This window comes from Brachyistius frenatus, unplaced genomic scaffold, assembly GCF_029030835.1.
Source record: "Brachyistius frenatus isolate BFR_SWC_R1_liver_20210118 unplaced genomic scaffold, ASM2903083v1 Contig_49, whole genome shotgun sequence".
Classification (NCBI taxonomy): Eukaryota; Metazoa; Chordata; class Actinopteri; family Embiotocidae; genus Brachyistius; species Brachyistius frenatus.
The window spans coordinates 1,762,959-1,790,653 of NW_027210648.1; the positions used below are offsets into that span (position 1 = coordinate 1,762,959).

The 27,695-nt window shown below is 41.5% G+C and overlaps 1 protein-coding gene across 1 annotated transcript; it reads left to right on the forward strand.

The window, feature by feature from the left end:
* The first annotated feature begins 488 nt into the window (after positions 1–488).
* On the forward strand, positions 489–27,695 carry LOC138624117 (unconventional myosin-VIIb). The gene is made up of 46 exons (XM_069704056.1): positions 489–587; positions 683–835; positions 1,380–1,564; positions 2,813–2,934; positions 3,026–3,168; positions 3,257–3,370; positions 3,478–3,631; positions 3,738–3,814; positions 3,891–4,010; positions 5,290–5,429; positions 5,514–5,724; positions 5,808–5,943; positions 6,743–6,918; positions 7,007–7,144; positions 7,246–7,404; positions 7,495–7,587; positions 8,349–8,443; positions 8,529–8,613; positions 8,702–8,920; positions 9,811–10,020; positions 10,103–10,315; positions 10,411–10,575; positions 10,672–10,971; positions 11,052–11,212; positions 11,293–11,419; positions 11,518–11,637; positions 13,358–13,531; positions 14,892–15,119; positions 15,206–15,373; positions 15,477–15,594; positions 17,983–18,109; positions 18,217–18,383; positions 18,483–18,664; positions 18,775–18,890; positions 18,997–19,151; positions 20,514–20,667; positions 21,233–21,388; positions 23,029–23,134; positions 23,240–23,353; positions 23,480–23,567; positions 23,658–23,764; positions 24,768–24,953; positions 25,893–26,006; positions 26,186–26,269; positions 26,364–26,483; positions 26,572–27,695. The coding sequence occupies exons 1-46, from the start codon at positions 540–542 to the stop codon at positions 26,665–26,667; spliced, it is 6,624 nt and encodes a 2,207-aa protein (XP_069560157.1). The 5' UTR covers positions 489–539; the 3' UTR covers positions 26,668–27,695.

Consider the following 27,695-nt stretch of genomic DNA (forward strand, 5'->3'; position numbering starts at 1 on the left):
TAAATTCAGACATCATGTCCTTTGAAAATGTAAATTATATTTGAATCGGTGATCAAGTCACAAACAAGCGTTTGTCACTTCGCATGTTTTAATTTTAATTGCCTAACAGCTTGTGTATAGTGCAACCCTGTAAGTAGGGCTTATTTAACTTCTCTACAGAGTTACTACTCTATAAATATCAAGGTGAAGCATGTCCACACATATAACACCTACTGAAGTGTGCTGCAGGCCTAACTAAACTTACGTTGGTTTGCTAACAAGTGTGTGTGTTGAGTAGAACTACTAAAATTGCTGAATCTGAATTACAATAATTGCTTTCATTTTCTATGCAGAATTAATCCACATTTCTATAATGCTGCATTTGAGTAAGGTATGTATATGTACACATCATTTCTAAAATTCATGAAGCTCGGACAGTCATATCGAGAACTGCTTGGCAATTTTTGGCACATTTTTTAATCACAACTTCTGGTTTCCTTCACCAGGGGGAATTTGTATGGGTGGACACGGGTGCCGGAGTGCCAATCGGGGCAGAGGTTATGGTGACAGACACGGGGCAGCTTCAGCTGATCGACGATGAAGGAAAGGTACACAACTGATTACTACTTCTCTCACATCCAGAAAAATTCAGTGTTATCCATTTTTATCATGTCAATTCTTTAATAACATTTTTCACATACAGGGGCACAAGATCAAGAGCAAGAACGAAGGTAGCATCAGGCCGATGCACCCCACTTCCGTGAAAGGCGTGGATGACATGATAAGGCTCGGTGATCTCAACGAGGCCGGGCTCCTCAGGAACCTTTTGGTGCGGCACAAAGAAGGCATCATCTATGTAGGTTTCTATTCCCTGAACACAATGCAGAACCGCCTTGTTTTATGGTGTCCATAACCGGCTGTGAAACTGCTTTCTCGCCTGTGTCATCCCTCGCTTTTGAGCTGCTCTCAGTCTTAGACTTTGCCCTGCAGTTTATCACACTGCTGTTTGTCTCCATAGAGACAAATGAGCCTCTGTTGACAAATACTCTCGGTGTTTCTGCGTCACTACATTAAAGCTCAACAGTGTGACTAATTATGAATCGAAATATTTTATAGTATATAAAAATACTACTGCTGAATGCTGAGGGCAAAAAATACAAACGGTTATTCTCTTGTTTTACACTCTGCAATCATTATCAGCGTCAGCATTTAGCACAGATTTTCCTGACTAATCCGTGAAATGTTTAAATGCTACCTTGACCAAACACGGGGTCATTCGGGGTTACTGGCTGGAGGTCATACTCCCACCATAATAGCTTGTTTATGCTCATGTATGTACGCATACACACACACATTAAAGAAGTGTGCCACTGTGTGATAACATCCCTCTCTGTTTTAAGACATACACAGGCTCCATTCTGGTGGCAGTGAACCCCTACCAGCTGCTGCCCCTCTACACCACCGACCATGTGCACATGTACACAGACCGACGGCTGGGTGAACTGCCGCCGCACGTCTTCGCCATCGCAGACAGCTGCTTTTTCAACATGCGGCGCAACCGAAAGAACCAGTGCTGTGTCATCAGGTGTGCTTTTGACACATAGCAGGAGACTCAGGCAGATTCCAGATTGTTTTTGTTCATTTAGACTGTCATGTGATTGAAAGTTTTATTCAAATGAGGGAAAGAACAAACTCAAGCTGTTTTCAGTGCAGTTTGCTTGTTTGTCTGTCAGCAGTATAACTGGAAATCAACAAAGAAAAATGAAGTCATGAAGTGCATCTTAAAACAAACGGCGTGTTCTTTAATAATTTTTTATTTTCACAAAAATTTAGATGCAATTCCCCGTAATGAATTCCATACATCTTAAAATCCAGAAAATGGTAGTAAAGTTTAATAATGACAAAACACCATTGTGGAGATAGATGACTCCATATTACAACCCACATTCAATGGTACCAATGATCCTCTGGGATACACATGTAGTGTACTCGTGCAAATGTAATACAGAAAGCAGTTTGGGAACTACAGTATCCAGAACTATATGGTTGTGATTACAGATTTGAGAACTGTGGACTATTGGTCTTGGTGGAGGTTTACACTCAGAAAACCCTTCTGGTTTTATATTAATGAGTGTTACATGTTGGAATTATGTTATAAAGCATTAAAGCTAGTATTTGAAGGCATAGTTTATAATTCTGCGACATTCACTTATTCACTCTGTTGCAGAGTCATATGTGAACATTTTATTCCACACTTATGTTTGGACAATGTCTTGACAGGGAAGGTCCAATGTCAAACTGTTCCTTTAAGAAACAAACAAAAAACAGATTGCCTAAAAGAAACAAAGAAGTGATGGCAATTCAGATTAAGAATCCTACTTTTGTCAAGAAACGATGTCCAGTTTACAGTTTTGTAAAGGTGACACTGCTGAAACTAGTGGGGATGTCATTTAGGAGATCAGAAATGAAGCTGATTTGTGCCTATAAATCACATGAAACTAAATCACCATGTCAACCATTGGGAGAAATTTAGACAGGACATCTGCACAAGAAGTAGTGTCATCTGCAAAGAAAGGAAGTCAGCATTTATTAACATACAGGCTGAGGTTATTAACACTGATTGTGAAGAGAACAATACCTAAAATGGATCCTTGTGGAATCCCTTTGTTCATTTTGAGAGATTAAGGTTACAAATCGTCAGCCACAACAGACTGAGATCTATTTTTCAAGTAATTTCTGAACCATGCAAGAATGAAAATAAAACATGCAACACAAAAGACATTCATAAATACCTGTCATTCACACTTGCTTACTTCTTTGTTTTTCCCATCAGTGGAGAATCAGGAGCAGGGAAAACCGAAAACACCAAGCTGATGCTGCAGTTCCTGGCAGCAGTGAGCGGCCAGCACTCCTGGATAGAGCAGCAGATCCTCGAAGCGAACCCCATCTTAGAGGGTATGAGCATTAAAAGGCAGTTTTTTTTTAATCACCTTGATCCCCCTTTTTACCTGATCTGCTCTAATGAAAACATACATTTTCCTTTTAGCTTTTGGTAATGCCAAAACCGTTCGCAATGATAACTCCAGTCGATTTGGGAAATACATTGACGTGTACTTCACTAAGAGCGGTGCCATTGAAGGGGCCCGTGTTGAGCAGTACCTGCTGGAGAAGTCCAGAGTTTGTCGTCAGGTGGGGAGATCGGTCAACTAAATATTTCCAGTAATGTGGTACAAGTCAAATTTTTCTTGTACTAAAATACATGTGCATCTATATGCAGGAGCCAGAGGAAAGAAACTACCACATCTTTTACTGCATGCTGATGGGCATGTCAGCAGAGCAGAAGAAGATTCTCTCCCTCGGCAACGCTGTGGAGTACAAGTTTCTGACCATGGTGTGAAATCTGAATAAAAAGTTGCCTGTACTGATTAAATTCATGGAGTGTGAATCATAATGAGGGCTTATTATATGCAGCATTAAAGCATGTAACCATATCACCAGGGGAAGTGCACCAGCTGTGAAGGACGTGATGATGTGAAGCAGTACGCTCACTTCCGCTCAGCTCTGAAGGTCCTCATGTTCACAGAGAATGATTCCTGGGAAATCTCCAAACTGCTCGCTGCCATGCTTCATTTGGGCAATGTAGACTTTGAGGGTAAAGGCAATAATAAGATTTATGTACTGTATATTTTGATATTATTCTCAAATGCTCGAAATAATTGCATCTTTTTAATAGATGACTTTTATTTTCTTCGTTTTAGCCACCATTGTAAATAACCTGGAGGGCAGTGACATCCTTGAATCCTCCAATTTCAACATGGCCAGCCAGCTTTTGGAGGCACGTGCAGTTTTTCTCTGCAGATACACAGATTGCAGAGATGACTTCGTCTGACCGCTTTGTCTCGTTACCTCAGGTGGATCCCAAAGCGCTGGAGAAGAGTCTGACTCAGCAATCCTTCATGACCGCCAGAGAGAGCGTAATCAAGTCTCTGACCTCGGATCAAGCTGTGGACGGCAGGGACGCCTTCATCAAAGTAAAACAAGTCACACTGGGCACACACATTTAACAAAGAAAGTAAATTAAGCTTATTTGAACAGCTAATGTACAAAAAGACTTTAGCGAAGTGAGTCTGTAATGCTCACCACACAACAGGAAACCAAATAGTGAGAATGCTGAAAAAGGAGAAAGAAAACAGAAAGAAAGGCATTTACATGGAAGATATTTTGACATGTCGTATGGGTAAATAATAGAAGTAATGATGGCTGAATTCCATAAAGCTGATTTGGTTTCAGGGTCCTGGTGTTGTGCATACAGGTTCATTTGAATAGAACAGAGCCACGACTAATTTAACGCCTCTGCTTTTCCTACTATGACAAGCTAAAACGCTTAGCTTAACGTTTCCACTTTGTAACTGTTGTGTACAACTGATACACCGATTCCAACATCCAGGGTTTCTGACATCACATACCCAAGGAACCAATCCTGTCAACCTGCGAGGTGGAGCTTTCCATATCAGTGAGCTGCCAGCTTGAGTAGCAACAGAGCGTGGGTGGAGATAGAGGCGGAGATCATTTACATATTCATACTTCCTGTACTAAATCATGGCAAAGGTTTGGAGAAATATATAAGCCACTTTAAGGGATGTTTTTTCTGGGATCGTTTTCAGGGGTTTAGTTCATGCCAGGAGAGGGACTTTAATAATTCTGCTGCATGGTGCAATGTCAACATTAGCACGTTATTATAATAGCCTTTAGCACATTACTATGTTGATATGTTATCATTTTGTTTGTACAAATGTTATTGCATTAAGGTATTTTAGGAAATATGCTTCTTTAAAAGGACTAATATTGCTCTCATATCTGTACATTAAATATAAATCTACTGCTAAAAGGCAGTTGGCTTAGCTCAGAGAGTGGAAACGGGAAAACAACCAGCTTGGCTCTGACCAATGGAAACATAATCCATTTACCAGCACATCTAAAAATGTAAATACAGCTTAGGCTAACAAGCGTGCAGGGTGTTCTGACATATGGTATATTAACTAAATTGTTGGTCAAGGGGACATTTTGACTTTTGGGAGCTTCACAGGAAAATACCTGAAGTTTTATCTTTGATTGAGTTCATATTTATTTATAAAAACTGAACAGAAATGTCTGAGAGTTCTGAAAAACTGAATCAAAATCAAACACGACTGACGAGGTGGAGGCTGAAGCCATTGATTTTCATGCCCACCCCTTTCAGAAAGCCGAGTTATGACCAGTATCATCTGTTGTGTGGTGCTTTTATTGCTATTCTCTGTATTATTTGTCCAGGCTATGTATGGAAAACTTTTCATCTGGGTCGTGGACAAAATCAACACTGTCATTTACAAGCCGCCTGAGGAGGAAAGTGATGTCCGACAGTCGATAGGCCTTCTCGACATCTTTGGCTTTGAGAACTTCAACAAAAACAGGTCAGTGTTTGCAGCAGTGCTCATGACTTCAGAGTTCTGTTGCTGCTCTTTTAATTCTAAAATCCATCTTTCTGCTTCGTGCAGCTTTGAGCAGCTGTGCATCAACTACGCCAACGAGCAGCTGCAGCAGTTCTTCGTCAAGCACGTTTTCAAGCTTGAGCAGGAGGAGTACACCCGTGAAAACATCGTTTGGAAGCGCATTGACTACAAGGACAACCAGGAGACCTTGAACTTGTTGGCCAACAAACCTCTGAACATGCTGGCGCTTATTGACGAGGAGAGCCACTTCCCGAAGGTCTCTACCCTCAATGTACCGCATTACTTCCTGTTTTAACAAAGCAAAGCAGATTTAATTTGTGTAATTTAATTCATTTTCAGGGCACAGATACCACCATGCTCCAAAAGATGAACCAGGTCCATGGAAAAGGAGACATCTACATCCCCCCAAAGAACAACTATGAGACAAAGTTTGGAATCCATCATTTTGCAGGAGTGGTCTACTACGACTCAAAAGGTGCCGTTTTAAAAACAACACATCGTTCTTTTAATACAAGCGTGCTTTAATATAAGTCTGGATGGCCATACTGTTGCTTGATCGAAGTCAGAACTTGAGTTACACATGTTGTTGTGAACAGTGATGGGGGTGCGTCTGATGTTTTATGCACCTGAAACTTGAGCAGAGAGCCCACATCAAAACTTGTGACATATTATTGGGAAATAGAAAGAAGCAGCAGGGAGCCAAATCCAGCAAGTAGGAGTGGTGGGGAGTTCTGATTATGTTATTGTGGGCAAAGAAATGGTGCGTTTTTAATTCGCTATAAGCGGATGCATTGTCATTTTTTTACAGCCACGTGCCATCGCACCACAGTTTCAGATCATTTGAACCAAACATTTTCCCTCAGACGCCTCAAAAAATCACAGTCGAACTCGCTGTTGACAGTCTGCCAAAAAATGAATGGTGCACAATCCCACAAATGCAAAATGCACCTTTTTTTTTGGTATTAGACGGTGACGTTCGGCCCCTCAGCATTGCAAAAGACACCCAGAACACCTCCCCAGGCTGATAGCTTCTTTGAAATAGGCTTCCTGAAGCATTTTAAGGGTCTCTGTTGCCGATTTTCAGAGTTGTACACAAAATTTGATGTATGCCCTCTGGTCATGTCCACGGGGAAATCGCAGACGTGTCGGATCAGCGCACATGAAAACATGCTATACTCGAATGCTGATTTTGACCAAGCAGCAGCAGTTTCAGAATATATTGATCCAACTTTGTAATTTTTCGTTTTGTTCTTACTGCTTCTGTTTTGTTTCAGGTTTCCTTGAAAAGAATCGAGATGCCCTCAGTTCGGACCTGATTCAGCTGGTGAACACCTCCACCAACAAACTCCTCAAACAGATGTTTCATGATATGCTGTCCTCCGACTCCACTGCGATCAAGAGCAACATCAACCCCAAGATGATCATCACCATGTCCAAGAACAGCATGAAGGTGAGTGCAGCTTTTCAAGACCCAAAACTTTAATCAGTCAATATTGTATGTAATTATTTACACTGTGACCTTTGTTTGTGTCTGACAGCAAAAAGTTGATAAGAAGCGTGTTCCAACACTGACCGGCCAGTTCCGTCAGTCCCTAGACTCCCTGATGAAGACCCTGACTGCGTGCAAGCCTTATTTCATTCGCTGCATTAAACCCAATGACTTCAAGAAGCCCATGGTGAGGGGAGAAGATTCACTCAGCCTGAATAAAACCAGGACCGTATCAAATCTGAAACAGTTTGCTGTAAGAAAAGCTCATGTCATGCCTCTATGCCTCAGCTGTTTGACAGAGATCTGTGCCTGCGCCAGCTCCGCTACTCCGGTATGATGGAGACCATCAGGATCCGCAAAGCTGGATATCCCGTACGCTACACCTTCGATGAGTTTCTGGGTCGCTACCGCGTCCTCCTCAAGACTTACATCTGCGATCCCAAAACAGTGAGATGGACGTTATAAACGGAAAGCTTTCACCTTTTCTCAACTTTTCTTGCATCTCCTGTTTGTATGATGATGATTTTGCTTTGACAGGAAAGCAAAGAGAAGTGCTGTGAAAGCATTTGTGAATCGGTGCTAGGTGGAGAGGGAGACTGGAAGATGGGCAAGACAAAGATATTCCTAAAGGTACTGCCTCGCGTTTGAATGTACAGTCTGTTGTTGTGGTGAGGGATATGTGTGGAAGGATGTAAAGCCAAAGAAATATGAGTGACGTGAGCAAATAGATAAATAAATAAATTCTGATTGATATACTGAACATTCCTTACAGAAAAACCAAGTGAATTTCACATGTGCAAAAACTCCTGTTATCACGTGACCACATGTGGTTTTGAAACCTTTTCATGGTGTACGAGGGTGGATCAATATGTTCCGAGACAGCTTCTTTTGGGTTTTGACAGTGACGTTGGGCCCCTCGGAAATGCAAATGTCACTCAAAACACCTCTACAGGCTCATTACCTTGTTGCTGTAGGCTTACTGAAGCACTTTAGAGTCTCTGTTGCCGAGAATTTGGCCATGTCTACTGAGAAATCGGCATGCACACAGACCAGTGCTCACAAAAACGTGTAAATTTGTAACAATTAGTGATTCGGATTATGCCTTCCTCCTCCACTGTGCACGTCCACAGTGCTGCGCAACAGGAGCAGTCTCTGAATTTATCCATCCACCCTCGTAATGTGTGAAGCCCATGTAGATTCCCCTACGACAACTTTTCCATATATTTTCCCCATCTTATGATATGTTGCCACATGTGTCGCACATGTGCTCACATGTGGCCCATGTAGAAAACATGGGAAGCTTGTGTTTTGTCTGTAAAAGGATACTGTAAATAATAATACTAATAATAATATAATGAACAATAAAATAATAAACGCTGCTCTTCTCGCAGGACAACCATGACACAATGCTGGAAGTGGAGCGAATGAAAGAACTATACAAGAAAGGACTTTTGATCCAGAAAGTCCTGAGAGGCTACAAATACAGGTATGTAACAAAAACGTTCAAAATGAGCTTTTATTTTTTCATGTGAATTGTTGCCTCATGTCTGTATGATTCATGTTCTCTAAAGGAGAGAATTCCTGAGGAAAAAAGCAGCCGCACTCGTCATTCAGAAATGCTGGAGGGGACACAAAGGCAGGAAGCTGTACAGAGTGGTGAGTTTCTTTTGAAAACATCAGTATTTACTGAAAGGAGAGTGCTGGCCCGGCTGGCGCTAAGCCTTCTTTTATGTTCTGACTGTAGGTGCAGCGGGGCTTCGCGAGGCTGCAGGCTCAGGTTCGCTCTCGTCAGCTCCACTTCCAGTACAAGAAGAAGCGGGAGGCGGCCCTCGTGCTGCAGACCCAAATCAGAGGATACCTGGCCAGGAAGGAATGGAAGCGCAAGAGGGACGCTGTGATCCTGCTGCAGGCACACACCAGGGGAGCGCTGGCAAGGAAAGCTCTCAGAAAGACGAAGACAGATGTAAGTTTGACTGGAAGAACAACGAGGAACCTTTTCTTTGTAACAACTGAGGGAAAGTTCGAGAGTTGTTCCCAGTATAATAACAGAAGCCCTCCATCAACACCACCCGTCATCTTCTAAATGTTCACTTTTAGATGTTTCAACTGCCCAACTATTGCTTTCTGCTAATTATTTGAACTGTTTATGAATTACTGAAGCTAAGTCACCTGTTTAGTTATTCTTTTCAACTTAATATTTCAACCATTTAACTTGTTTTTAGCTATTTGAACCAGGTACTTGTAGCTGATGACATCAAATATTTATACATTACTTTTAGCTATTCTTTCGCAAACATTTATTCATAACTCTTAGCTAAATATTTCCACTGTTTATCCATGACTTGGATATTGGATTTAATATGAGTGTATTAGGGATGATCACATGACCTGTTTATCCATTAATTTCAGCTTTCTTTTTCAACTGTTTTCCCGATCTCTTTCCGCACAATATTTCAACCATTTATCCATTCATTTGATCACATTATGTCACATGTTCATTGATTAATTTTAGGCTATCATTCTAATTGTTTAATTATTACTTACCAACTTTGAGGGTGGATCAAAATTTTCTGAGACTGCTCCTGTTGTGTGCAAATGAAGCACTGCACTCTAATGTGCACAGAGCAGCAGGAAGCTCTAACCTTTGTGAATTAGATATAGATAGATATAGAGAGAGAGAGAGATACTTTATTAATCCCTCAGAGGGAAATTTTTTTATGTTAATGTTCTAACATACGTTACTTGATCAAGAAAAGCACCCAGGTTACAAACATTTTTGTACAATTTTTGACAAACATTTTTGACAATTTGTTTTTTCTCTGGTTCCTTATCCTCTGTGTTGTCTTCTCTCAGTTGTATCTCTCTGCCAAAGAGAAAGAAGCAGAACAGCAGTCCATTTTGGAGAAACAGAAACACTTGGATGAAATCTTGAGGCAGAAGAGAGAGATGGAGGCCAAAGCACAGTCTGACTCCATCACAGAGCAGGAGGTGGTGGACACCGCCTTCGACTTCTTGCCTGACATCGTGGGAGGGCAGGAGGGGCAGGCGCCTGTGGGATTTGAGGTTCGAGAACCAACAGTTTGTGTTGTTGGATTATTGATAAGAGTCGATAAGATAAATCACAAATATTTGTATGTGTTTCCAGAACTTTGAGGGGAAAAAAACAATTATTGAAGAGATAGACATCGATGATCTCCCCATGGAGGAAGAACAACCCAAAGATGATGACGATGACCTGGACGAGTACTCCTTCTCCAAATTTGCCTCCATGTACTTCCAGGGTGCCGCAACCCCCACCCACATCCGTCAGAGGCTTCGACAGCCCCTCCTCTACCATGAGGACGAGGGAGATGTTATGGTGCTTCACTTAGACCACTACACTTCCTAATTTTAGTTGTTTTGATCTTAAAGTTTCATAAAATTACAACAGCATTTGTGTTGGATTTTCACCAGGCATCGCTGACGGTGTGGTGGGTCATCCTGAGGTTCATGGGAGACCTCCCGGAGCCAAAGAAGCAGGTTAAAGTTCAAGGAAGTTCCATACAGGAACGATTTCTGCCGCAGGACCTGATCTCCAGAAAAGACAGACGTCTCAGCAACATGGTGGGCCTGGATCAGGTAAATATCCTCACAGGAAGGTGATGAATTTAGATTATTTTGTATTATATTAACATTAATTTATAATATATCTTTAAATGTCTTTGTTTATTTTAGAGGATGCTAAGGAATAAAAAAGAGCGCAAGCCTTCTACAGTTCCCGAGGAGCCGACACCAAACAGGAAGAGCTCCATTTTCACCGACATTCTGACAAGGAACAGGAAGGCCTCTGCCGTTCCCGGCGAGAAAGCTCAAAACCCGAACGTCTATACTGTACCGGAGAGCAGCCCCCGAGCACGGAAGGGATCCACATTCACTGACCTGCTGTCCAGAAACAGAAAATCATCCTCTGTTCAGGAAAATGTAATCCCAAAATCCAACCCTAGCCTGAGGAAGCCCTCGATCATCATGGAGGAGGTGAGGAGGAGCTCCAGACAATATTTCAGCCTCGTTGTGGTTTTAACACACTGATGGAAATGTTATGTTTTGTCTCACAGTCAGAGGATCTCACCGAAGTGTCCAAGCCTCCCACCCTGCAGATGGTGAAGGAGGACAGTGATATCATGACCGAAGAGGGACCCACCCTGGACAGGCCGCTGACAGCTCTTGAAAAGCTCCACATCATCGTGGAATACGCGATCGTCAGACGTGACCTCAGGTTAAAGGAGTTTCAAATCACATTGCTCTGCTGTGCTTACCTCTGTCTGAGCCTCTGCTAATACAGTGTTGTCATGCCAGGGATGAGATTTACTGTCAAATCTGCAAGCAGCTTCAGGACAACAACATTCGCAACAGCTACTTCCGTGGTTGGATCCTGCTGTCGCTCTGTTTGGGTGTTTTTCCTCCCAGTGAGCGCTTCATGAAGGCAAGTACAACAGTCGTACTGCCTGCTTCTGTCTCATTAACAGTGTACGGCCTGCTGTGATGGTTTACTCATCCCCTTTTCATCTCTTGTCTCGACAGTACCTCCAAAGTTTCATCCGTTCTGCTCCGGGCGGCTATGCTACCTACTGTGCTGAAAGGCTGCGGCGCACCGCAATGAACGGACAACGAGGGGAGCCTCCGACCTGGCTGGAGCTGGAGGTACCTTGACTGACACTGTCAATGATGCAGTGTGTTCTGAATTCATCAATCTTAAACTAGATAACCCTTCATGACAAAGTAAAAAAAGAGGTTTTTAAGTTGTTAGTTAATTTATTAAAAATCTAAAACGGAAGCTGAATCAGTATTTTGATGGAGAACTGTCTGTGAACTGCAAACCTTAGGTCTCTTCACAAATGTTCTGTTGGGGTTTAAGTCTTGGATTTTTCTGATTGGCTAAAGGACAGTGAGATACTTATCTTAAAGCCACTCCAGCATTGTCTTGGATGTATGCCTCAGGTTATTTTCATGCTTCTCATTAGGTGATCCATTGCACCAGTCTCGGGTCACCTGCTCTCTGCAACAGGTTTTATTTCAGGACCGCTCTGTATTTGGCAGCATTCATCTTTCACCTTTATTCTGACCCGTCTCCCTGTTCCTGAGAAGCACCCTCATATCATAATACTACCGCCATCATGCTTCACCATAGGGATAGTATTAGCTGGTGATGAGTCATGCCTGGGTTTTGCCAGACAAAGTGTCATCAGACCAGAGAATTGTTTTCCTCGTGCTCCCACAGTCCTTAAAACACTGTGTGGTAAGTGGTCTTCCATATGGGCTTCTGTCTAAATGCTCTTTTATGATGGCCAGATTCATAGACTGCTGCTGAGACGGTTGTCCTTCTGGCAGGTGTCTGATTCTCTGTTAGAGCGACCGCTGGGATCTTGGTCACATCCCAAAGGCCCATCTTGCTTGGTTCCTCAATCAGCCAACTATAAAGAGTCCTGGTGGTTCCAAACGTCCTCCATGTCACAGTTGTTGAGGCCTCTGTGCTCCCGGTAACACTTGAAGCTTTGGAAATGGTTTTAAAACTTTTCCTGATCTCTCCCTTCATACAATTTGATGGCAGAGGTCTACAGAGACTTTCCTCAGATTTCAATGCTTTGTGTTTGTCCTGACATGTAGTGGGAATTGCAGGATCTTATAAACAGAGGTGTGTACCCTCCTGAATCCTGTCCAGTCTATTCAGCTTATTTCAGGTGGACTGGAGTCCCCACAGACCCCACAGAGTCAGACTACTTTAGTCAATGAAAGTTTAATAAATTTAATGTTTTCACTTTTATATTATGGGCTATTGAGTGCAGCTTGGTGGACAAAAGTATCAATTGCATCAATTTAGAATTACATTTATAACAAAATTAAGTGTTTAAAACATGAAGTGGAAAGAATTTTTCCTGAATGCACTGTATATTTAAGTGTAGGAGGTTTAATGTTTCTGATGTCACTGGTTCAGTGGAGGTACAATTTGATTTAATGTGCTCAAGACATTTAACAATGATATTTAAAGCATTCTGACAGCAACAACAGTCTATCTAAGAATAATCCTCAGACCTCAGAATAACCCTCAGACCTCACTGTCCACAGTTTTCATAGTGACTATTTCTTTGGTGGTACATTATAATTACAAGTATAATTCAGAGTGAAATGAAAACTTGATGTAATTATTTTATGCTGTAAGCACCACAAACAAAATTCCTTTGGCCTGAGTTGTATTTAGGTGTCAGCTGAAATCTCAGAGATGCATTTGAACCTAAACTAATGCATGTGTAGATACCTTTAAAGGTGAGAGAATATTTTTGTGAGTAGATTTTTAATAAACATACATGTACAACATGTGTCTCTCCAACTGAATAAACATGGTGATTTCTCTCCACTGTTATAGGCAACCAAAACAAAAAAGCCCATGATTGTGTCTGTGACTCTGATGGACGGTCGCTGCATCAACCTTCCTGTCGACTCGGCATCTACATCCAAAGAGATCTGCCATCTCCTCTCCAACAAAGTCAAACTCAAAGACACCTTTGGCTTTTCTCTCTATGTCGCCTTGTATGAAAAGGTACACAGTTCTCACATTAAAGCGTATTGTATAACAGTTGATAAGTAGATCTGCTATCACAAATTGCATTTTCTTCATCAGTGTTTACAAGCAAATACAAGTACACAGCTTACCACAGACGTTGTTGCGGGAGCAACACTACCAATATCCCAAGATGGGCTTACAGTCTGGAGTTACACTAGAACAGTCAAATCCAAAGTCTTTCTCTCTAAAATGGGAAAAATACCCCGTGTGGTAATCACAGCATCCAAATTGAGGCTTCTGCAATAAATCACATGATTTGCGGTGAAGATACAACACACAAAATATTTTAAAATGGGTTTTAAAATGAGGACTTTTTCACCCTCCTGACCAAAGCCGCGCAAAGCACCAGGTTTGCAAACCTGTACCCGCCGTGCCTGATGGTGTCAGTGCTATAATGACAGCAGAAGGAAAGATCAAACAATCTAATAATGAAACTTACAGTTTGGTTTTGTTTAAATGAACAGAAAGAAAAATATTTGTTTTCTGTTCTTTGGGTAAAATGGAAAAACAAGTAGTTTAATTATTTAGCTAAAACATATACTGATCCTAAAATGTTTTTAATTTAGATGTGTGTGGTGCAGTGGAGATTGTTACAGCTTACAGTCACTTAACTTTTCATGCTCTTTCTACATGCTGCTGACCTCCAAAAGATTCCTAACGTGTGCCCCTTTTGGCATAAAGACTGAATTTTTACATATGTACTCATTTATATACATATTTGATGAGGCTTTTCAAATATACAGAGGAGGAACAGCAGCTCAGAGTTGGAATGTATTAACTGATCTTTACTTATTTATACGAAACAAATTTGTGGGGGCAGCACTCATCCAGCAAAATATACAGTACATTAGTATAATAAGTTTTAGAGGCTGCAGGTTTTAGACTGACTGATGTTTCTGTTATTTTGTCCATCCCTTTTAAATCTCTCAGGTTGGGATAAATATGAGAAACACACTTTGATTTAAAGAACACCATAAACTGCATCATGTAAAATTATCCTGCAGGTGAATCATCGCTTCTCTGAAACAGTTTCTGAACAATTTTAACATGTTAACCTACATGAAAGAGGGATTTATGACAAGACTGCATTCACACCCACATTAATCAAATAACTTTATACCATCTGCAGTCACTGAACAAAAAAAACCTGAATCAAATCAGTATTTGATGTGAGCGTCCTTCTTCCAGTTACACTCATACACAGTTTTTCCATCAGGATCCTGCTACAGAATGACCAGATGCCTCCCTGATGATATTGCTGGGTAGATTCTAGTAGAGATATGTGACTGGATAGATGAACACATACTAAAACTTGATTTGTTGATCTGTCCTGAAGGTGTGGGCTCTGGGCAGCGGCCGGGAGCATGTGATGGACGCCATCTCCCAATGCGAGCAGGAGGTGAAGAGGAGAGGAGGCCAGGAGCAGCACGCTCCCTGGCGTCTTTTCTTCCGCAAGGAGGTCTTCACCCCCTGGCACGAGTGCAGTGAGGACGGTATCAGCACAGACCTCATTTACAAACAGATCATCCACGGTCTGAAGTTTGGAGAGTACCAGTGTGGAAAGGTAGGTTTGCATTGGTTGTAAACAAGTGTCTACATGTGGGGAAAAAAAAAACTGACTATTGCTGTCCCCATGTTTCACTTTCTCAGGAGGATGATGTCATTGAGCTTGCTGCAAAACATTTGTACATCCAGCACAACTCAGACAGCAGTCCAGAACATGTGAAGGAAGCTGTACTGGAGTGTTTTAACAGCTCCCTGCTGGAGGCCAAGTCAGAGGCCAAATGGGTGCAGCTTGTCAGCACTGCTCATGCTCAGGTCTGTGACATCCTTTATCAGACTGTGCAGCTTGGAAAGAATAAAAGAAAAAAAAGCTCTAACAAAGCCTGAAAGAGATCTAATCTATGTGTCTCTTTTTAAGGGTCCATATCTGAGTTCAAGACAGAAGGCAGATTCAGTGAAGGCAGAGATGGTGGACTACGCCCGAGACAAGTGGCCCATGTTCTTCTCTAGGTTCTTCGAGGTTGTCAAAGTGTCAGGTAGGCATCTGCTCACAGGAAACTTTTGTTTTGTATGTAAGTTTATAGTTTGACTAATTGTGATACTAATTGTGTTCTCCATATTGGACTGTAAGTTTATCAGACCTTCTTTGGGACTTTGCAAAATGTTAACTTCTTGTTAGAAAAGGTCTTACTTCCTTAAGTTCCAAGTACCTTCTAGTGAAGCAGCTCTTGTTAAGCTGTTATATATATATCTATATGGTCGTGCCTGAGGTTTCTAGCATTGTGACAGTAAGAAACATGGTATCAGAACTAAGTGAAAGTGTCAGAAGTCAGATTGTTATTCTGAGCAAAGAGGGACCTTTTCAGTGTTAAATGATGCCCAACTGAAGGTTTCTAAGGTGACAGTGGATGGTGCTCTGAAACTCCTGGTGGAAACTGGATGAGATCTATACATCAAGATTTGTTCAGAGATAACAAAGCAACTTCATCACAGACACAGAATTTTCCAGATAAAGAATGTAAAACTCCAATCAGCAAAAGTCCTGTCATAAGAAGGTTGTCTGGTCGAGTGGTGGTCTTTAAATCACCTCTCAGGAGGTGTTCCAAGATATACCAGCATGTCCCACTGTCTTCCCAAGTTGGAAATTTGCTCTTGAAAACTACATTTGTGCTTATAGGAACATAATGGAGGCAGTTTAGGTAACAAGATCTCCTCATCTTCTCTTTGGACTGCTAACTAGATTCATGTTAACCACTCATTTTTGATGGTCATTCTCATGCTCATGCATGATTGACACAAAACGTAATTCCTCATCAACAGCAGCCTCAATTAAATCTTCCTTTGCGGAGTTGTTGTCATCAAAACCCTCCAATATCAAAGAATGCTGCTCTGAGCAAAACGTGTAACCCAGCTGCTGCAACATCATGGTGACCAAAGCCAACGAGACACGCTTCTTTATCATCGTGTCGGGTTTAAGGCATAGCAACGCTCCCACCTTGAGGTCAAAATGGAAATTAAAACACTGTCCTCTATCAATTCAGTCATGCTGTTTTTTATAGAAAGATTAGAAAAACAAAGAGTTGTTATAATTTTTTACATTTTGACGCTGAATACTGTTAAAGCAAAATATTTCAGGAATATATGTAGTATATAATATAGAGGAATAATAGGGAGCTTAAGACAAACTGAATGAATTACACAGAGTATGATATAGTTCTGAATTACACAGCTGATTTTGAATCTTGTCTAACAGACATTTCTCCATTTCCCTCGGTGAGATGGAGACAGTGAATAATCCGGAGTGAAGCCTTGCTGCTTTTAACCAGAGCCCTCCGAGCAATTAGCTGTTGCTGCTTTTTGTATCTATGTCAGACTGGAATATACAAGATATTTATAGACGCTCTACACCGCCGGGGTTGAGACTCCAGTAAAGTAGTTGATTATGTGGGAATAAGTGGGCGAGGAACAACATTTCACTTCTCTGTTTACTTGGGAACAACCACTTTGTAAAATTGAGTCTTGCGAGCTGTTAAATAAGGAGGAGCTCTGATGTCATTATCACACAGGGGGTCTATTTAAACACATTAAACCTGCAGTTTATTTATATTTGTTCCTGTTTTTAATTGGCTAAAGTTACAACATTTTGGGAAGGTGAAAGTATTTACTCGTTGCCAGGAAGTTGTCACAATATAACATGTATAATGAAGTTAACTCATTTTAATCATTTTGAGCTGTTTATTCTTTATTTCAACCTAAACACACGGTGTTCATTCTGATGTCATGACATCTTGTAAGAAATAATGTAACTCTGTTCTGCACCACGACTGCCATGTTTTCTTTTTTGACCCAAACCGAACCCTGTTTATACTCCAGGATTTATTGCACACAAGTTCCACCCTGCCAGTGATGGGAAAAGTTTTCACGTTCTTTCTTTAAGTAAAATTAAAATTACTGCAGTCTAAAAATTCTGATTATCTGCTGTTAAACTAACAGAGGTGGATTCTTACACACACTAAATGCACTCTTGCACTGTGCTTTAGACTTTGTACTTAGGTCATCAAAATAGAGTCGATAATCTTTCAAACAGCTAATCGTTTAATTAGCTGACTACTGATGTCCTGATATTGTTATATAATGATCGGAAGAAGAATATGGGAACAAACATCAATAAAATAAATGTGGTTTTCATTTGTATCTTTCATAAATAAGCCGGTATAAAAACAATTATTTAATTAGTTTATGCAATGTTTAAAATGCCTTAAAAAAAAGTCTGAAATATAACTCTTTGCAGAAACTCTGAAAAGGATTGACACAGAAAGTGCAAATAACCCTTTTCTGCTGGTCCGGAACATATCTCATGATTCCCATCATGTCTGCCATGAGTCCTAATTTCTTGGGTTCCTTACCTGTTTTTATGTTTTTAGGTCCTCCACTGCCAAAGAGCAAGTTCATCGTGGCCATAAACTGGACTGGTATCACCTTCCTGGACGAGAGAGAGAAGAGGCTGCTGCAACTCTCTTTCCCAGAAGTCGCTGCAGTCAACACCATAAGGTAGAGATGCTTTTTATTGATCCAAGAAAAACAGAGAGGGAAGAAAGTTTACTGGGACATGTTATTAATCATTAATCTTATGTTTCCTGCTTTGTTGTGTGACTCAGGGAGGGTAAAGCGTCCAGCCAGGCTGTGTGTCTGCTGACACTGAAAGGAGACTTCACTCTGAGTGGATCCACAACAGAGGACATGGTCGAACTGATCACCAAGTTCCTGAGTGGACTGACAGAGCGCTCCCAGTACGCTGTGACCCTGAAGGAAGCGGAAAGGCAAGGTCAGAGCCCCGATTTCTCTTTCTCTCGTCGTCACAGCTGATCTGTCCTTCAGAAAATGTGTCCGATTTCTGATTCTCTTGTCTTTCTCTCTTTTCCAGATGACCCCACACTCCTCAGCTTCAAGAAAGGAGAGCTCATTATAATCATCAAGGACGATGAGTTCTCTCAGCAGCGCGGCTGGTTAAAGGGCCAAAACGAAAGCACGAAGAAAATCGGAGCCGTCCCAACTGAGGCCATTCAAATCCTGCCAACGCTCAGCAAACCCACCAACGAGGTCATGGTACGGAGCTGTCAGCGACATCCTCGACAGATGAGTTATTGTGCCCCACTTCTGTGCAGTATTAAATATGGTGGGTGTGTTTTTTTTTTTATTTTATTTTTTTATTCCAGAGCCTCCTCAACCTGTCTCCAAACCAGAGGAAGAACATCATAGAGGCAAATCAGAAAGGAACAGTGGAGAGACTGACTCTCGCCACACTGAGAGAATTCTCTATCGAGTATTTTAGGTAGCCACAAAAGTCCTCTTCATTTTACTGCAGTCTGCATGGTTTTCTTGGTTAGTGGAAAAGTTCTGACAACAGCAGTACCGACCCTGTTCCCTGTCTCCTACAGGCAGCCCACCAAGGATGTGAACCAACAGGTGATTTCTAGAAACGCTGCTCCCGAGAAGCTGTGGGTCAACTCCAGAGAGCCAATCAGACAGCCCCTCCTCAAGAAGCTGGTGGGCAACTCAGAGCTCAGCCACAAAGCCTGTCTGGCCTTCAATTATATCCTCCACACACTGGAAGCAGCACTTTTTACTGGGTTTTACACCGATGCAGCTTTGGGTGTCTCCTGGCTGAAACAAATATTTATTGATACACGTGGTGAAGCGTGCCAGAGGGAGAGTGAGCCTCCCCGTGGAAGACCAGCACCGATGTTAAAGGAGGTTTGTTACTGTAGTGGTTATCAGACTCTGTCGTCATACATCTCTTGGGACTGTATGACAGGCAGCACCTAATGTACCTTTAAGTGTCTTTGAATTCTACTATTAACCAAGCAGAGACCAGACACTGGGCTGCCCACAAAGTGTCGACGAACTCATCCAACCTCTCTGGTGTCACAAACCTTTCACACATCAATCATGTCGCTTGACCCGTCTTACAAAAACAAATGGTTTCAGTTGCTTCAGGCTTCAGACGCCGTGTGGAAAGTGAAAATTGTCAACTGTCACACACTGAGACTCTAATATGACACGTAACGCACACTTTCACGTCTTAGGACACACACACACACACACACACACACACACACACACACACACACACACACACACACACACACACACACACACACACACACACACACACACACACACACACACACACACACACACACACACACACACACACACACCGTTATCCAGGTTTTGCCAAAACGTTTTGAGGAACTGGAGAGTTTTTTTTATTGGTTACAGACGTTGGTAGGATTCTTAACTCATCTACACAGAGCTAACATACAGCAGCAGGATCCAAATGTGTGTCTCCAAAGTGAGAGAGTTGAGGGCATTTACAGATGTTGGCACAGCAGCTACATCATTTGTGATTCATTATCTCCAACATGGAGACAGGATCAGTCAGAATCATCCTTTACAGTAAGTAAGTCAGGAAAAGTCTGGAAATTCAAAGAGACATTTTTCTGTCATGTAAAGTTCATCATTATTAGAGCCCGACCGTTACTGGATCTTTGGGGCCGATGACAATACCAATATTAGGGAGTAAAAAGAAAAGTCCAATATTGAAATACCTCTTTTGACAGTTGTAACAAAGATGTGATAGAGGCAGCACATCTTACAGCGTATTGTCCTCTGCGACTCAGAGCACTGAAACTGAACCTCACTGGGAATGAAATAACTATAAATAACTAAAAAAAAATAGAACGATTTCAAATTTATCTGAAGGATATTTTTCTTTATTATGTTTTGTAACAAAAAGTTTTCATATCAGCGAACATAAACGCAGATACCAATATATATCTGTGATCAGTTCTGTCTGAGACACCACCAGCTAACAACATCGGCTCGAGCTAATCTTTCCGAGTGTTTATGAAACCAGGATGTTTATCCTTGTTCCTCCTTGACTGCTGCATACCGATCCTGAAGTATATGGGAGATTACCCTGCCAAGCAGATGCAGAGTCCCCTCGAGCTCACCGACCAGATCTTCGGCCCCGCCACTCAGAAAGAGACGCTCAGAGATGAGATCTACTGTCAGATCATGAAGCAGATGACCAGCAACAACAACAGGTACACATGTTGTTTCTCCTCCTGTCACTACCACAAGTTCAATTTTATTTTATTTTATTAATATAGAGCCAAATCATAACATAAATCATCTCAGATTTACAGAGAGGTTCTCTGATTTATCTTTGTATGTGCAACCCAACATCTGTATGATACTGTATGATGGGCATGAATATACATCGCTTTCCTCCATTGTACAGCTTCTTTAGTAACATTTTCATTTATTATGACCCACTGGAATTAAAAAAAGGACACTTAAAGCTGTTAAAGGTTGAACATTTTGGCCCATTCTCTTATTGCAATGAAACTTTCATCTTAAATGTAGAGCTGCAACATAAAGTCTGGAAAAGTAACTGGCAACAGTTTTGATTAATGATGAAAATGTTGGTGCTTCAGCCTTTTTCAATCAAAGGATTTTCATATTTTATGTCCCTAAACAAAACAAGAGAAATTTGAACCTCTGTCTAGAAGTGTTGGATCTGAAGTGATACCTCACTTTGTTTCTGTGTGTTTCTGAGTCTAATTTCAACATCTTAAATCTGTTTTGTTTTTTTTGTCCGTCCTCCAGGTTCAGCTTGGAGCAGGGCTGGCAGCTGCTGTGGCTCTGCTGCGGCCTGTTTCCTCCCAGCCAGTCTCTTCTGAGACACACTCAGCGATTCCTGGAGACCCGGCGCAGAGAGACGCTCGCCTCCGACTGTCTGCAGCGGCTGCAGAGCTCTCTGAGGTTTGTGTCACATGTATCACCAACACACGAGGAGTCGGTTGTAGGAGATGAAGACTGTGTTGATAGTTTCTGCTCCTCCCTGATTTCAGTGCATGTGCAAACTTAGACCATTTACAGCGCTGCTAATGTCGCCTGCTGAAAGGCTCAAGGATGCCGCATCACTCCTCCCCGGTTACCAGCCACAATGACACGACATAGAGACAGAAAACAGTGACTGGTGTGGTGAGAAAAGGAAATGTCATGCTGAGCTGTCTGAATGTCTCTCTGAAAGTTAAACTGAGGTTTAAAGACATCCTCTTTGTTTGAGAGAAAGTTGTGCAGTGAAGCAGAACCAGCTGCACAACAAACAGCAGATCTCTTCATACACATGTTGCACCACCTTCACACGGAGGCAGCATTTGCATGGCCTCTATAAATACATCTGATTTACATTCAGGGTTATTTACAAAATGACAACAGCCTCTAACAGGCTTTTTTCATCAACGTTTTTTCTTAAGTCACAGATGGCCAACAATTAAAATAATGGACTGTATTACAAACAAACCCCCATTCAATGGGAACCCTGAATATAATCATATGCAGTGATGAAAGCAACTCATTTTTGGAAATTTGGACGTGTTGAGAACATTTGAAGTAATGTAGCGAGAGACTGTTTACGTCAAGGTCTCTGTCAAATGTCGGCAATCTGACTTTGGTGGAATGAACGAGTTGTGAATGAATAACAACATGTATAAGACAGATTGATGACGTGTACAGTATTTTCTTTGCCAGTGATTTCCAAACTATGATATATACGCAAGGCTCCTCCAGTTGTATGTAAGGGCCTCGCTTAAAGGATGAACAGTTGCACTGCAGCTGGCTAAGGCCAAAAATGTTCATTTAATTTATGAATAACAGTTATTATTATACAAAATATAAACATTTGAATATTTTAGAAATAAAATCTGGGTGCTTATCCACTTAAGGTGAAGTGACTTCATGTCCAACATAGCATAATACTGACGTTAGCGGGTTCGTACCAAGTCGCTGATTTTAGTCAGCAGAATGAGTGGAATTTATAAACGTCTACAAGATCAAAAATACAGTCGAGAGCAAAGTAACAGGTCAGACAAACCTGTCTGTGCTGAATAGGAGTCGCAGTCGTCAGTGGAGCCTCAGAGCGGCGTCTCTTTAACAACCAGATGTAAATGTAAATTCTTTGATTTTGAAACAATAAGCCTATGTTGTTGGTATTTAGCCTTTCTGAGCCGGTAGCATGTTTAAATAACTGAATTTTACTTTATGAAAATGATTTGGTCTGCAGTGGGATGTGGCACATTTGAAATTTGGTTTGGTACATGGTGTGAGTTTAAGTAAGGTTGGAAACCTCTGCTTCAAACCATTTATCATCTGGAATTTGATGCCCTCAGTCCATCTGGTTTTCAAGATTACATTTTTCTTTCAGCTTGTTTATCATTTATTTTGCACTTAAGCCTTATTTCCAGAAGAGATTAGGGAGGGAAGGAGTCCGAATCGGGGCACAATTATCAACACAAGTGTGGATTAGAAACACTTCACCGCTCCAGCATCTGTTCAAATGAGGCAAAATGTTAAGGAAACCAAAAAAAGCACGGGATTAAGTATTTGATGTTCTGGTTTAGGATGGAGCCCAGAAAGCTGCCACCTCACCAGGTGGAGGTGGACGCCATCCAACAGAACAGCACCCAGATCTTCCACAAAATCCACTTCCCCAACGACACAGAGGAGGTATGAACACTGACTTCAGACGAACCCGGGTCGGGGGTGTCACGGTGTGTTTGGCTCATCCGTATTCTTCCAGTAAAACCAGTGATTCCTCTCATTCTCCTGCAGATATTTGAGGTGGCAACGAACACCAAGATCAAGGACCTCATCCAGAACATTTCCACGAAGCTCAGCCTGTCTTCAGCAGATGGATTCAGCCTTTTTATCAAAACCCAGGACAAGGTTCATTTAGCGTTTTACAACCTTGAACATCAAATTTTGATCTGGGATTTTGCAATGTTGGCTCTGCATCAGTTCTCCACCATCTGCAATGAACTAAAACTAGTCTCTTGTGTTTATTTATTCCAGGTTCTCAGTTTGAACGACACTGACTACTTCTTCGATAGTCTGAGACAAATCACTGACTGGTCCAAGAAAGCCAAGAGGATCCAAGACGGTGATAACAATGATCAGAGTGACAGCAGGACTTGCTTGGAGATGCTTGTTTATATTTACCTATAAAAACTTCTTTGTGTGTTTTCTGCAGGTGGGGCGGTCAACATAGCCTACCTTGTGTTTTTCATGAGGAAGCTGTGGTTCAATGTGACCCCCGGCAGAGACACGGAAGCCGATCTCATCTTCCATTTCCCACAGGTGCATTTCAATGACATCACATTTTCCAGGCTGATTAGTTTCATCCACCTAAACGAAAGTCAAATATTTCCATAAAGAAAGCTCTTCCCGACATATTCAGTATATGAGATGATATCAATGCTGCAGATTACAAATTTAAGCTACAAGCCCCTTTTCTACTGTTGCTACTGGCTTGGCTGAACTCTACTTGCTTTGTTTTGTTTCCCTTGAGGCAAAAGTTGTGGATATTACTTACTGCATACTTACATACTTAATAGTCTTGGTATCCTTTGATGTGAAAACACTGCAGAGAACTGCTTATTTAGAAAAAAAAATCATCACTGTCACAAACCTGCCATTATTAATGAGCCAAGCTATCAAAGCGACCACAATTCTTTTTTATTCACTGGATAAACTTTATTAAGGGCAACCAGCAAAACCGCAGAGATCCGTTGAAGAGGCGTTCCTCTGTTTGGTTGCCGACAAAAAGGATCCAAAGGATCGGGGCAGCTGTGTAGAGCGGGCGATCCGGTTGCCCACTAATCAAATGGTTGACGGTTGGATCCCTGGTTCCTTCTGTCCGCATGCTGCAGTGTCCTCGGGTAATATGCTGAACCTCAGGTTACTCCTGATGGCAGGGCGAGCACCTTGAATTTGCTTTACCACCACTGGTGAGGATGTGTGTGTGATTGGGTGAATGGGAAACCGTGTAAAGCGCTTTGAGACAGCAAAGGTGATGAAGCGCTATATAAGTACAGACCATTTACCATTTATCCAGCAGTTGTGGTAGTTTCACGCAGCATCGCTATGGCAACAATACCACACTGAGGCGGTACTATCTGCAGTTGAAAACAACATCCAGAAAAGTGCCGGGTACCAAAAGGAAATAGAGTCGCATAGAATAGAGCAGTAAAACAGGCAGTAAAAAGGGGCGTTACGTCGAAGGTTCAAAGGTCAAACTGGGGTCCAGATCTGTTGAAAACGCCACAAAAAAACCGACCTCATATGTCTTTCTACCTTCCAGGAGCTGCCCAAGTACCTGAGAGGCTATCATGTTTGCACCAAAGAGGAAATGGTCAACATTGGGACTCTGCTCTTCAGAATAAAAGTCAACAATGACAAGAGCCAGTTAGTCCAAGTCCCCAAGATGCTGAAGGAGCTGGTGCCGGCTGACCAACTGAAGGCCATGTCTGAAAATGAGTGGAAGAAGGTAGGAAAGCTTAAAGGAGAAAACTCAAATTACTCTTTGTTGTTTGTTGTCGTTTTGTAAAGAAAATTCATAAAAACACCAAAACCAACAACTGTCCATGTTCAGACTTCCTCATCCTTTCTGAAGATGTAAATCTCCAGCTCAGTTAGGCAATAGTTAAATAGCACTTTGACAAAAATGTTAATGTCATCATGCTAACGCAATAAAAATGTTAACATGCTCATGTCTGACAGGTGATATTCACCAAACTCAAAATTATACTTTAGCATGCTCACGTTTGCTAATTTGGACTAAACACAAAGTACAGCTGAGGCTGAGGGGAATGTCATCAGGCTTCATCCTCTGGTGAGAATGCATGTTTGTGCACAGTATAATACAAACAAACAAACAAACAAACAAAATCCAAAGTATTTAACCTAAAACTGGAGTGCACTGTAGGTTTTAGAAAATATGACTCAAACAAGTAGAAATGGTGCGTTTGTTGGGATGAATAAACAAACAGGTGGTGTACAAGTGGCAGGTCAGTTTATGTGGGACTGACTTCAGTGTGTATTCATGGTAATACAGGAACATGTCAGCCGGAGGACTGGTGATGATGCTCACTGATGTGTTCTGATAGTTGTTCGTTTGATGCAGCTCTGTGGCAAAGAGAAATAAGAAGCTCACATCCGTTGTTCGATTTGATCTGTTTTGGGGATTTCTTTATGGGGAGAAAAATATAGAATATCATGAGACTTCTCCTTTGAATGGCCCGTATGAACAATATCACCATTATAGCATTCTTCAGATCGCTGTCTCGGCTCGATTAGAATTTACCCAGAGGGCTGCGGGGGTGTTAGAAAATCATTACCCTCATTAAAAGGGGTGCCGAGCCTTTTTTTTCCCCCCGAAACAAGAGTCCTCTATCGGAGTGTGATATATATATATTTTCATTTTCAGAGTATTGTGGCCTCGTTCAACAAACAAGCTGTGACTGTTGAAGAAGCGAAGGTGGCATTTCTGAAGGCGGTCTGCCGCTGGCCGACGTTCGGCTGTGCTTTCTTTGACGTGAAGGTAAGAGCTGCAGCGAGCGTTTATGCTGCCGTCTGTGATCAGGCTGGTGTGTTTATCTGATGCTCTTTCTCCGCCCCTCGCAGCCTCCGACACCTGCGTACTCCAGCTGCAGAAAGCAAATAGTCGCGACGACGCTGAAGAACAGTTTCCTAATTTTGCCTTTTCAACTTTCTTTTCAGCAAACGTCAGAGCCCAATTTCCCAGACATCGTGCGAATAGCCATCAGCAAGCAAGGGCTCACGATCATCCACCCCAGAACCAAGGTTGGACTGAGTCAAATATTTTCAGTAGCAATATTCAATTTAAAATCCTGCTCATATTTCTCATGTTTTTTTTTTTTTTTATCTATTTATGTAGGACGTTCTGGAAAATCACCCGTTCAATCGCATCGCTAACTGGTGCAGTGGAAGCACCTACTTTCACATGACTGTGGGCAGCTTAGTGAAGGGCAGCAAATTCCTGTGTGAAACTTCACTGGTGAGATCTGTCACGAGACACGCGCTGAGTGGAAGTGTACTCTCGCCATTTACTTTTCTTTACCTGTGTGTCTTCTTTTGTTTAAAAGGGCTATAAGATGGATGATCTCATAACCTCGTATGTCAACCTGTACCTCAGAGAGAGGAGGCCGGCGCAAACCAGGAACCAGCACTTCAACATGTGAAGTCAGAGACGTGACAGCGATTCAAACTCGTGCAGATTAAAGCACGTATCCACAAAGAGACAGGGCAGGATTAGTTGTCTGTTTTTGAAGGAGCGATCAACTTGATCTGTTCTTTGTCAAAAATAAGACGTCGATTTATTTCTTCAAGTGGTTGTGGATTTCTCACTTTTTTTTTTATTTAAAGCTCTTTTCCTTCGGTGTGTATTCAAATAACAGAATCAGAAGAGAGAAATATTTACACATTCACTGGAGCTCTTGACCGACGGAGACAAAACATTCTCTTTGGGTTTTTTTTTAAGGATCTTTAAATGGTGTTCACCAATTGGTCTTCCTATCGAGACCCGAAACTCCCCGCAGTTGTCATGTAAACCAGAGTTTCAAATAAATACAACTCAAATTCGATAAAGTTTCCGATGTCCAATTTAAAGATCATTAATCTAATAATATTTGCTCCTGAAATGTTGCAACACATTTGTTTGTGGAGTTTTGAGACTATTTTTCTCTTCTGATCCACAAATGTATGTTGAGTGGTAAAACTCAGTTCATTACGTTCAGAAGTTCCATTTGGAAAAAGACTTTTTCATTTAAACATTTAGACATTTTCACAGATATTTTATGCACAGGAAGCATTGTTTTGGATATTTATTCAAGTTTGGTGGAATTTGTGGGTAAAAAAAGATTCAATTGAGAACATAATCTATTTTTAAAATGTCATATACATCTGCAAATCATGTTGTGGATCACCACAAATTTAAATGTGTAGATACGATTTAGAATAATTCTTCTGCATTTTAATCTACCCGACATTAATGGTGCCCAGTGGAATTTTTATGTAAACAAAACTTATGTTGACATTTAGCGTTTCTCTAATTTCCTTTCTCATAAAGACATTTTTTGGTCAATTTTAAATCGTGCATTATTTACATCTGTTTGCCAGCTTACTGTTTGCATGTTGCCGTCTTCACCGCCTTTGTCGGAGCATCGCTAAGCTTCTCTTGGTGCTGCTGCCACCAACTCTGGATTACTGG

Excerpts from the sequence above, each read along its gene's own strand:
- LOC138624117 (XM_069704056.1), top strand. The coding sequence starts at position 540 with ATGGTGACAGACACGGGGCAGCTTCAGCTGATCGACGATGAAGGAAAG. Across the intron at positions 11,420-11,517 it reads CCAGTGAGCGCTTCATGAAG|TACCTCCAAAGTTTCATCCG; the intron begins GCAAGTACAACA and ends TTGTCTCGACAG. Across the intron at positions 26,270-26,363 it reads TCATCCACCCCAGAACCAAG|GACGTTCTGGAAAATCACCC; the intron begins GTTGGACTGAGT and ends CTATTTATGTAG.